The following is a 12066-nucleotide window of genomic DNA, read 5'->3' as shown; positions in this document are numbered from 1 at the left end:
AGTTTGGTGCAGACTCCTTCAAGAAGGCTGAGAGCACCCTTTTGATGACTAACTGGAGATAATTCTTGACAAACATGTAAGTTTGTGGAAGGGAAGGAGATGTGAATTGGTCTGTTGCTGTGTGCAGGAGGTATGAATGGCATTTTTTGTCTTGATGTTAGAAACACTGTACTGAGAGCAAAGGGGTCTCAATGTTCTCTTTGGTCGACAACAGCTTTTTGAGTTGCCTGCCCAGAGCCATCCCACCACCCATGGGGAAAGTGAACATTGCCATCCCCGGCCGGAACCAACAGCCAACTGCAACCAGACATCGCCATCGCCAACGAGGATGGGAAGAAGACCTTCATGGTGGACGTCACAGTGCCCTTCAAAAACAGGACCCCGGCCTTCTGCAATGCCCGAACTCAAAAGCTGGAGAAATATACCCCTCTAGCTGAAACCTTGAGAGCTAAGGGTTACCAGGTTCAGACACATGCACTGATCGTCAGAGCCTTGGGCGCATGGGACCCCAGTAATGAGCAAGTGTTGCGGGAATGTGGAATCAGTCAACGCTACACTCTGCTGATGCGGCAACTCATGGTGTTGGACGCCATGAGATGGTCGAGGGACATCTACAAAGAACATGTCACTGGACATCGGCAATACCAGGAGGGATGAGCTGGAGTGCCGATAAGAAGTACAGTGGGGAAAGTAACTGAAATACTTCCCTCATGGATTGTATTTTCTAAATGGACAACCTACCCTAAATTCTCAATTACTGAGGGACAATCTTCACCCATTGCTATATTTGCTTTCCACAACCAACTCTCTGTATGAACTTTTTATGAGTGGTGTACTCGAATACTTGGATGCTAATATCTAAATTGTATTCTTAAATGCATTCACCTAAATTTGGGTTATTGCTAATTATGCACTATATGTTTCTTATGACTTTAAAAACAAACTTTGTATTTGTGGATAATCTAAGCACTATACCCAGATGTAGAGACACTCGTTTCTCAACCTGTGTATTATATAATTTTAACATTAACTTTAATAAAATTTTTAGTTCTTACCTTGCAGCCTCTGCTACTGTACTTAAGGAATATGCATCCAATAAGATGTACAGTGCAGAAACAAATGTTGTAGCTGCTGTGGGAAGGCACACTTAACCATTTGTAGTTTTACTAAATTACTTGATCAAGAGCATTCAGTGCTGTAGGCATGGTGGCTATTTTTCGGAAGGGTTTCCCTGCATTCTGAGATATGAAACATCTGCCTTTCACTGACACTTACTATGAAACATGGGTTCCAAATGTTCTCTTAAGACTATAAAGTGGATAGAGCAAGTCCTGTAAAATGATTATCTACACCGCATATAACGAGTATCTAGACAATTCCAGCCACTGTAAACTAAATAACTGGAAAAATATTAGCATCATAACTTCCCATAACACTTTAGTGGATATAGTGTCTTATAAAGGTGTAATACAGACAGGAGCTCTGTTTAAGACATCTATAAAAATTTACTGGACAGCTAGTGAAAACCGGTAATACTTCACAGATCTGATGCACATAAAGGGCTCTATCTCAGGGCTTGGCTACACTTGCAGCTGTAGAGTGCTTTAAGTTAAAGCAGCCTTCGGAGAGCGCACTAGGGAAAGCGCTCCAGTCTGTCCACATTGAGAGCTGAAAGCGCACCGGAGTGGCCACATTTGCAGTACTTGCAGCTGCATTGGGAGTGGTGCATTATGGGCAGCTATCCCAGCGTTCAAGTGGTTCCAACATGCTTTTCAAATGGGGGTGGGGTGGAGTGTGACAGGGAGTATGGGGGGAGAGAGAGTGGGTTTTTGGGGTGCTGAGAGTGTGTCAGCATGCTGTCTTGTAAGTTCAGACCCCCTTCCCTCCCCCGCCTCTCACTCACTCAAAGCAAATATTAACTGTTTGTTTTTTTTCTCGGAGCAGCCAGCACTCCGAAACAGAGCTTTGAAAGGGCACTTCCGCGTCCCAAGTTCACAACAAAAACGAGAGGCTACTTCAGTCAAGGGGATTATGGGACGTTTCCAGAGGTCAATTAGAACATTGTAATGTTACTTCTCATTTACACAGGCACTGAAGCGTCTGACCCAATACGCAACAGCTGTTAATCCTCTCGGGGAGGTGGGGTACCAGAAGCGCTCCAGCCAGGGAGTTAGAGTGCTCTACGCGTCTTGCCAATGTGGAGGGGGAGTAAGGTAGAGCGCTCTGAGAGGTTTTATTGCGGTATAATGTGCAAGTGTAGCCAAGGCCTACTCTTTTTGGAAAAGTCTTATAGAGGACTAGGAAGTTTTAGACCCATATTACAGAATTTATAGCAGGATATAATTCTTTATTAGACTCCTACAGTGTGGTTCAAGAACTCGAGAGAATTTCTTTCCTGAGAATTACTTTTAGAGTACCTACAACACAATTGGTTTCACCAGTTTATAAATTCTATAGGGCTGGAAGGGATAATCTCTTAACTATAAAATATAGTGTTGGGAAAAACTCAATCTCTTTTCCAGCTCTGAGGGCCCACATCTAAAATAAGCAGTAGACTCATACCTAAAAGAGAGGCTGCCAGATGTATTCCACTTAGGAAGAACCATCAGTTGCACACATACAAAATGGGAAATGGCTACCTAGGAAGAAGTACTGCGGAAAGGGAACTGGGAGTCATAGTGGACTCTAAATATGAGTTAACAGTGTTGCGCAAAATGAACAAACAAACAAAAAAAAGCGAACATCATTCTGGGATGTATTAGCAGGAGTGTTGTAAGTAAGACATGAAAAGTAATTCTTCTGCTCTATTCCATGCTGATTAGGCTTCAACTGGAGTATTGTGTCCAGTTCTAGGTGCCACATTTCAGGAAAGATGTGGACAAACTGGAGAAAGTCTAGAGAAGAGCAACAAAAATGATGAAAGGTCTAGAAAACATGACCTATGAGGGAAGATTGAAAAAATTGGGTTTGTTTAATGTGGAGAAGAGAAGACTGAGAGAGGATGTAACAATTTTCAAATACATAAAAGGTTGCTACAAAGAGGACGGAGAAAAATTGTTCATCTTAACCTCTAAGCATAGGACAAGAAACAACAGGCTTAAATTGCAGGAAAGGCAGTTTAGGTTGGACATTAGGAAAAACGTGGTTAAGCACTGGAATAAATTGCCTAGGCAGGCTGTGGAATCTCCATCATTGGAGATTTTTAAGAGCCAGTTAGACAAACACCTGTCAGGGATAATATAATATGGTCTACATAATACTTAGTCCTGCCATGAGTGCAGGGGACTGAACTAGATGACCTCTCGAGGTCCCTTCCAGTCCTATGATGCTATGTGCAATGGGATCTTCCAAGAGAGGGAAAGATAGAGGGCGAGGGAGGGGCAGAGATAAAGGATAAGCGACAATACCATGCTTATTAGGACCAAACCACTAATGTAAACAAAGATTGGGGTGCTACTGTAAACTGATGTGCTGTTTGCCCAGGCAGCCCTGCTTTTTACCACCCACTCCTCTCTCCTTCCCACCCTCCCTGGTTGCAAGTTCCCACTTACCCGTTCTCCCCTGGCTGCTGGGGGGTGGGGGGTAGTAAGAACAAACTCACCCCAGGATCCAGCGGCAAGCGAGACAGAGCTCCCTCCCCGTGGCACGTTTCTGGCTTGCTCAGCCACGGTCTCCAGCAGCTGAGCCTGGGCAGGGAGCCGAAGTCGCCTCCCCAGCCAGGCTTTCTCAAGCAGCTGCTGGGCTGCAGGGCAGCGACTGGGTGGGGTTGGCATTAGAAGCAGCTCCCTCCCACTCCCCACCCGAGATCCCTCCTGCCAGGAATGTGCTGGGGGGGGGCAGGGGCAGAGGGGGAAAAGAGCCCCCCCCCCCCCCGCAGGTAATGTGAATCAGGGAGAGTGAAGTGGCCCCAGGCTGGGCACGGGGGGCAGGGTTTCCTGGGGGATGACAATGATGGCGACATGTGCCCGGTCATGGGACCTCCCTTTTAGCTCGTGTGCCCCCCTCATATGGGGAGGCACCAGTTGTCTATGGGGCGCCCTCAGGGGAGGGGGTGGAATGGGGGCAGAAAGAAGCAGGGTAGGACAGGGCCTTGGGGAAAGGAGTTTTGAGGCGAGGGGAGGGGCAGGGGTCAAGCACCCCCCAGGAAATCAGGAAGTCAGCGCCTACGACCAGCGGGGCCTTGGCAGGGTTCCAGCGACAGGTGGCCCCCCTGCAAGGTTCCAGCAACAGGTGACAGACTCTTGAAGGAGCCCTCCTCAGGGTTCCAGTGACAACAGCCTCACGCAGGGATAGGGGGGGCCTCAGATGAGTGGCTGGGAGGGTGTCCTGTTTTCTCTTTGGGAAATATGGTCACCCTGCCGTTCCCAGCTGCCGTGGGCAGAGGGGGAACTCCACAGCTCCCAGCCACCACAGTGGCAGGAGAAACCATGGAGCCACAGCAGCAAAAGTCACAGACAGGTCACGGCTTCCGTGAATTTTTGTTTATTGCCTGTGACTTTTATTAAAAGTAACCATGACAAAAATCTTAGCCTTAATTATAAGTGAGAGAGCATGGCTGGTACTGGGTGTGAAGAGGGCATCAGGAGTACAGCAGAGTGGGAAAGTGAGAGAAGGAAGAAGGGGAGAAACTGGAAAGGGAAATAAGGGAGACAGCCCACCAGAGGGAAAGGGAGGGAGGGTGAGACTGAAAGAAAAAACATGGAGGAAAGGGAAGGAGTGAAAGAGACTGTAGGAGGGGGGTGAGTTAATGCTGTTCTGTTGATTAGAGAGAGGCTAATATCCAGAATATTGTGTAGGGCGATTCATACCCACCCACCACGTTCTGGCCAACAAGGGAAAGCAAATCCTGCACTGTTACCTCCCCAAACTCACCTCCTGCTCCCATTACGCCTTCTTCTCAGCCTCTGCTGCTTCTGATTTTCAGCTACCCCCTCTCTGATTTCCAGCTACCACCTCTGACCTCTGTGGGACAGTCCACCTGGGTTTCATGATAGAAGCCCCCACTGTGTTTGCCTGCTGAAATCCTTAAATCCAACCCTGGCCTCAGGAAGTCCTGAAACAGCACAAACCTCAGGCTTGAGCTGTGACCAGCGGGGAGAGACGGAGAAATAGGGACAGCGGTGGGGGGAGACAGGCACAGTTATAGAGAAGAATCAACCAGACCCATCAGCAACACAATTTGGATAGTGGGGGTGCTGAGAGCTGTTGACCCAAACGGTAAACCCCGTATAGATGGAAACCACTTCAAGCTAGGGGGTGCGGTAGCACCCCTAGTTCCAGCACTATGCTCCGGGGTTAAGAGGAAGGGCGGGCTCAGCCCCCCATCCTCTGCTGAAACCAAAGCGAGCTCTCCCGCTCCCCTTCCCCTGCAGTGCATGGGGGAACAGCCGCCCCACCGCTCCCCCTGGACTGGTCCCCAAGCGCTCCCCCTTCCCGTGTCTAGTGACTTTAGCCCCCAGCCCCCAATGCAGGCCCTCGAGGAACTCCAGCAGTCCCCAGCGGTCCTTGCTCCACGGCAGCCGGTGCACGGCGGGGCTGCGCTGCCACAGCGTGGACTGGAGCAGGGGCTGGCTTTGCCCATCGGCTCCGCCTGGCAGGACGCAGTGGCAGGGCCCGGGCGCTGCCCAGGGGACCGCTCCAGCGGCAGGTGCGCTGGAAGGAGCCGTGGTCGGGCGCAGCCAGCCCGGCCCCCTTTCGCGCAGTCAGCTCCCCCGCCCCGCCGGCGTTGATTGGAGCTGCTGCCTTCCCAGGATGACTTCATGGCAGCCCCCGCCCCGGCGCGCCGCTGAATGAAGTGTTGGGGCGTCGGGAGCAGGCGAGGGGAGCGCAGCCCGCCAGGGGACACATCCGGCCAGCCGCGCCCGCTGGGGAAGGGGGAGCCACAGGAAGGCGGCGAGCAGACGCTAGACAGCTGCTGCCAGTGTCTTCTTCCAGCGCCTCTCCCAGGGACAGCCGCCGCCGCAGCCTCCATCGCTGCCTCCTCCTCGGGCTAACCGCTGCCTGCGCTCCGCCAGCGCCAGCCGCCTCGGTGCCTGCATCGCGCCCGGGGGCACCGACCAGGGCAGCCGCCTCGGTGCCTGCATCGCGCCCAGGGGCCCCGCGGCAGGTGCCTGCCCATCGCTCTCCGCCCGTGCCCGGAGCAGCGAGCAGCGCCCTCCTCCCAGCTCCCACGGGGAGTCCAGCAGCCTCCAGCGAGCGGGGCTGAGCCCCTCCGCCTCCCACCTGCCCGCCGCCGCCGCCGCAGCCCCCGTCTCGCCTCCCCGAGGCCCCCGCAGTAGCCAAGACGCCGCGGGCCGTGCTCCGAGTGAAGAATGGGGCGTCGAAGCTGCCCAAGCCGCAGGCGGCGGCCGAGGCCCCCGGCAGCGCCCCCGGCCCCGGACTCTTCATGGAGCGCTCACAGAGCCGCCTCAGCCTGTCCGCCTCCTTCGAGGCCCTGGCCATCTACTTCCCCTGCATGAACAGCTTCGACGAGGAGGACGCGGGTAAGGGGCCCGGCCGTGGGGCGGGGAGCCTGGGGCGCTGGAAGGGTGTCAGTGGGGCAGGTGGGGGTGTAATGCACGAGGAGGATCAGGAGGGTGCACAGGGGGGAGAGCCTGGCCCGAGGGATGGGGACCATGCCTGGGGGGGAGGTACCGGAGATTCTGCATGGGGGCAGAGGGACCTGAGGGGCATCAGTGGAGGGCAGGGAAGAGAGAGGGGCTGTGCCTCCGAGTCCAGAGGGGCTGTGAATGGAGAGAGGGGGAGGCGGCTAACACATGAATGAGGGTGGGTGGGTGAGGTAGTCAGTGAATGAATTAATGGGGGAGGGCCCAATAGACCTGGCAGAAATAGTGAGGTAGCTCAGGAGTGTGTGTGTGGTGGTGGGGGAGAGTGAATGAGAGTTCTAGGGGGTGTGTGTGTATATATATATATATATATAGTCTCCCACCAACCCTGGAGCTGTGCTGTAGAAGCACTGACGCTAAAGAGGAGTGAGTGCAGCTGGTGGCTGTGACTCTTTTGGCCATGGGGGTGGAAAGGCTAGAAGATTTGCTGGTTTTTAGCAGGCGATTGTGATGTGTTGGCTCTAGCTCTGCCTGGCTCAGCTGAGGGGTTGGGGTGTGACAGAGACCCATCCACTCATTGCCTTCCCTAAGCCACCTGCCAATGGCTGCCCAGTGCCCCAGCACATTTTGCGTATAGTGAGACATGGGGTTAGGAACCTGCATTAGGGTGAGGGGATTAAAAAGAGATTTTTTGCATAAGAAAATGTACTTGCTCTCTTCTGGTTTACATTGAAGTCACATGTCTTCACAAATGAACGGTGCAAGTCTTAATCCTTCTCTTATGCTCAGCTGCCTTCCAGAGAGGATGGTGGATGACGGTACTTTAAACAGAAAAGGCATCTTCTGCTATACATTGTGTCCAAGCTCCAAGTGCTTTTCAAAGTGAACAATGAACTCTTCAGACTAAATACACTAAACTGGTAATATTTAAACAGCTCTTTTAGAATTTAGGTGGTGATTTATCCAGATTTGCAAATATAGTCCCTGCTCTGTAGTGTAAACCAGACAAGACAGAATGCTTCAGGAGAAAGGGTAATTAATAGGGAGAAACATGAAGGCAAGAGAATTCAAGAGGTAGGATTGAACAAGAAAGAAAGAGCATTGAGAGCATTCCAGGCATAGGGGACAGCATGATGGAAGGCACAAAGCTGAGTGGGAAAAGGATGTATTAAAATTAGATTACATATAGAGAGTAGGATATAAGCATGCTCTTCATACTTATCAATTTATTATAAAAATGTGTAATGATTTGCACTGTATGCACAAGATCACTTTCTGGTAATATATTTTTAATCCCTTTTATGTGTAACAAATGTAGAGATTGTTACTTAAGAGGCACATGGGTGTTTTAATACCTACCATCTTGGCTGCATCTCTCAAATACCTGTCTTGTAAATTCATCCCAAGAAATGCAGCTCCCTACAAGAATAGATGGGTACATGTGCAAGTGAGAGGTCACACATACAAAATGATTGATTGTTTTTAGAGGAATCAAAGTAAAAATAAATATATAAAAGTCAGAAGTTATTAACTTCTATCAGCATGCAAGCAATTCTGGAGGATGGGAAGGAGGTTTTAGCATCCTCCAACTGAATATATTTTAATATGTTTAAAATCCTGCATAGAAGAAGAGGTGTGAGATATCAACAAATTATTTATTTGCTCTTCATATTCAATTTGATTGTGACAACTGGAGGACCATGCAAGGCAGTAACAGGAGCTTTGAGAAGTCTGTATTGTTGCTTCAGAAATTATTTGTGGTGAGACACTTTGGAGCCCAAGAACCTGACACATTGACTTGAACAGATATTTCCTCACTGAAGGGCTGACTCTGTTGGGTCTGAGAAGACTGATACTTTAAGTGAACACTTCTTTCTATTCCAGCATCTAAAGATATATGGTTGTAGTCAGAATTTTATTTACTTGATCTCATTCCTGAACAATCACTCATGAATGTTTGTATTCCAGTCTATAAAAAGATGTCTTTGAATTCATGAAATCTATAGTTATGGCCACATCCTTCAAGCACTTATTACTGAAGCACTGCTTACTATCCTGAGTTAGCCCCATTAATCTTAATGTAACTACTCAGGGTAGGAGGCATTATGCTTGGTAATAAGTATTTGCAATATTGTCCCTTATTTTGGAAATATGAATTTTGTATTCATATTTTTATGAGCACTGCAGCTATTTCTACTGGTGGTTTCAGAAAGGGGAAAAAAGTAACATTTTGGATTGCTGCCTCTTTCACAAAAAATACAAATAGGCATAAATAACAATTTTTGTAGGACCAGACATATTTTGTGGAAATAAAATGGAGAAATCCTAAATAATCACATTGTGACAAATATGAGACTAACATTTAGATTTAAGCAAGCTTCTGAAATTCACAAGATTCTGACCAGATCTGATTGCTTTCTGAATTCTAATTAAAAAAAAAAAAAAATCTGACACACAGCACAGGATAATGGATACTGCATTTGGCAAAATATCATCTGTAGAAGATGGCAACAGAAAAGAAGAGATTGACCCCAGGATATGAAGAAGGGGGCAATGCTGACAGAGCAACCAATCCAGTTTTGATAAATTTATCATCCATTTTGAGTGAAGATGAGACTCTCTGCTATACTAAAAGGGAGCCTTCTTAATGAGGAAGAAAAGTTAATACATGGCAAAGTTTAAAGGAAACTTGACATACTGTATTCCAAAGGAGAGAAGGCCCTTGACCCGAAATCACCATCAAGTTTTCTCACTTGGATCAGATTAAAATAATTGGGAAGAAAATTTTGCTAGAGCTGGCCTGGCTTTCAATACAGCGTGGAAGTGGAAACATAAATGGCATTACTGAACCTAAGGGCACCTGCATTGCTAGCCTCAACTGATTGGCTAGAGTTAACTGGGCTGGAAAAGGGGCTAGATTTTGAACTTGGTAGGTAATAACCTTTAAAAAATGCTTTTAATTGCAGAAGATCTCCCCTCCTGACTTGGGCCTCATTTTTCTTTGCTGTCCATGGTCTTGGCATCAGCTGATTTGCTTTCACATCTCTTGTGTCTGCCAATATGCCAATAATTCCTAGGCTGCACTCTTCTGATGTTTCAAAGCTTCTGCTGACTTCTCAGTGGTGAAATGGGTACAGAAAAAGCCTGAGTCCATACTAGTCTATGCAGGGGCAGAGGGGTCAGGGTCCTCAAGATGCAGACAGACGTGCAGAACTTCTAGTAAGGAAACTGATCTCTCAACTGAATGGTCCCTGAACTACATCCTATGCCAGGGAGATTGACTGACCTGCAAATATGCCCTTCTGCATGCAGGACCTGTTACAGGTTTCATGGGTCTGAAAAGGTGTGAGGTAGGAAGTGGTGCTGAAATTTGCATTACTAAATGGTATCAATAGCTGAGGAGTAGCCAGAGAAGGATACCCTAAATGAGCAACAGGGTCTTCTCACCATTAAGATATAGCAGTGCTGTAACCTGGAGAAATTACTGTCTAGAGCAGGGGTTGGCAACTTTTCAGAAGTGGTGTGCCAAGTCTTCATTTATTCTCTCTAATTTAAGGTTTCACGTGCCGGTAATACATTTTAATGTTTTTAGAAGGTCTTTTTTTCTATAAGTCTATAATATATAACTAAACTATTGTATGTAAAGTTTTTAAAATGGTTAAGAAGCGTCATTTAAAATTAAATTAAAATGCAGAGCCCCCCGGACCGGTGGCCAGGACCCGGGCAGTGTGAGTGCCACTGAAAATCAGCTCACGTGTTCCCTTTGGCACACGTGCCATAGGTTGCCTACCCTGGGTCTAGAGTAAATAGCATAAGAGCTATGTGTTACCAACTCTTTTAAACCTAATAAATGTAACTTTCCTGTGCTTTATATTGGTCAAGTGTAGCAGTCCTCATTCAGTCAAAATTTCCATCCATGTCAGTGGGGACAAGAACTTCAAACCATGGGTCTTCATTATTAATGGTCCTGTATCATCATTATAATTGAGGTGTCTGTCCTAGCTCTGTTCATTGTACAATTATAAAGCAATAGACCAAAAAAGCTAAATAGAATAAATTATAGTGAAGCTTGAATTTTCACATTTGTGCATGGATATAAATGAGTACGTTTGCTCATCTCTATCACAATTTTACACCTGCTTGGAATGTCTTTGAAGCTAGTGGAATTCATCGTGGTAACAGCCGTCTAAAACATACACAAGCAGTAATTTGAAGGATTGGGGCCTTACTTTGCATTTACCTTGACCGCAAACACAATCATGGTCACGGTACATGCCAATTAAGTGCATAAGCGTGGGTGCATTTTTATGTGCTCATCTTTGAAAATGTGAGCCTTAATCCAGAGCATACACTTAGTAGTATCAAGATAGAAATCTTAATTGTACTACAACACGACAGTACATTTTTCCTGGGATTGGCTGAAATCAAACATTATGTATCTTTGTATCCATGTAGCAATCTGTTGCAAGAGCCTGGCTTGCCAAATGGTGAACTAACGTAAGCGTACATGAGTTAAAAATAAACCTTGCCAAGGGTAGAATAAAGTACCCAAATTAACTTTGACCAAGAGACAAAATGGTTGCCGCTGTTAAAATGTCACTGTCTCCCAAAATGTTGGTAAATCCTGCCCTCATTTACACAGATGCCAGCTCAGGAAGCAGTAGAGTTATCTGTTTCTTGAGACAACCAAGTCCAAGCAACTATGGTGCTGCTGCTTGTACACAATGTCACAGAGTGACAGCCATTATTCTATTACCAGCATGTGCTTTGAAGAGAAGCTAAATGAAATGTTAATTTAATGGAGCTGTAAAAACAGAGTTAAGACATATTGGACTAGAGTAACGTGATTGCTGTGGGCTTGTGGGGAAGTCTGTAACGTCTTTGTCTGGATTGGGTCAGCTGAATTTCTCTGTATTGTTAATCATTAAAATATGTATAAAATTATGAAATAAAGAGAGCCACTGTGTGTTCTAAAGTTCTCATAGATATTTTCAATTCCAGTGCTGTGCTGCAATTGAATACAAGCAATTTTATAGAAGATACTAATTGTTTGTTAATATAAGTGAATTCCATAATGTGAAGTTCATTTTTGAGTTCATATGGGCTGGTTTGGCTTCTCTTAGATTGCCTTAGAAAGCTTTGGAGGACCCTGTAAGCTTCCTTTTACAGGGTAATTGGTCAGTGCTCTATTATGCAAGTGCCCCGTGTTTATGGTAATAGTATGTAAGAAGTAGTGAAAGAACATCTGTGCGCTGCATGACCGGAATGGTAATTTTTAAATCCAAAATGTGTTCTTAATATATGTCAGACTGAAGTAATTGTCTCTTGATTGTAGTACAGTAACATGCAAAGCCTATTGTTAACTAGGGGCTCAGTTATGCCTATGAGGCACTGGCGATAATCCAGAGGTGCACTGCCCCAGACACGAGGAATTCTGACTCAAGTAAACTGAATTCCTTCTGCAGCTCCCCAGTGTGCATGGACCATGCCTACAGCATACTCCCCTCTATAGGCCTAGCCA

At 47.1% G+C, this 12066-nt stretch overlaps 1 protein-coding gene across 1 annotated transcript in view; it reads left to right on the top strand.

Annotated features, from left to right (window-relative positions):
- Window positions 1-6273: 6273 nt before the first annotated feature.
- RIMS4 (regulating synaptic membrane exocytosis 4) overlaps window positions 6274-12066 on the top strand; it is a 66466-nt gene continuing 60673 nt past the window's right edge. Inside the window, exon 1 of the mRNA XM_034787775.1 lies at window positions 6274-6482. Coding sequence (XP_034643666.1) covers window positions 6386-6482 — 97 coding nt within the window. The 5' untranslated portion in view covers window positions 6274-6385. The remainder of the gene's footprint in view (window positions 6483-12066) is intronic.

Source organism: Trachemys scripta, chromosome 12 (assembly GCF_013100865.1).
Source record: "Trachemys scripta elegans isolate TJP31775 chromosome 12, CAS_Tse_1.0, whole genome shotgun sequence".
NCBI lineage: Eukaryota > Metazoa > Chordata > Testudines > Emydidae > Trachemys > Trachemys scripta.
The sequence above is the reverse complement of the archived record's forward strand: the minus strand, read 5'-3'. Positions and strand labels throughout refer to the sequence as shown.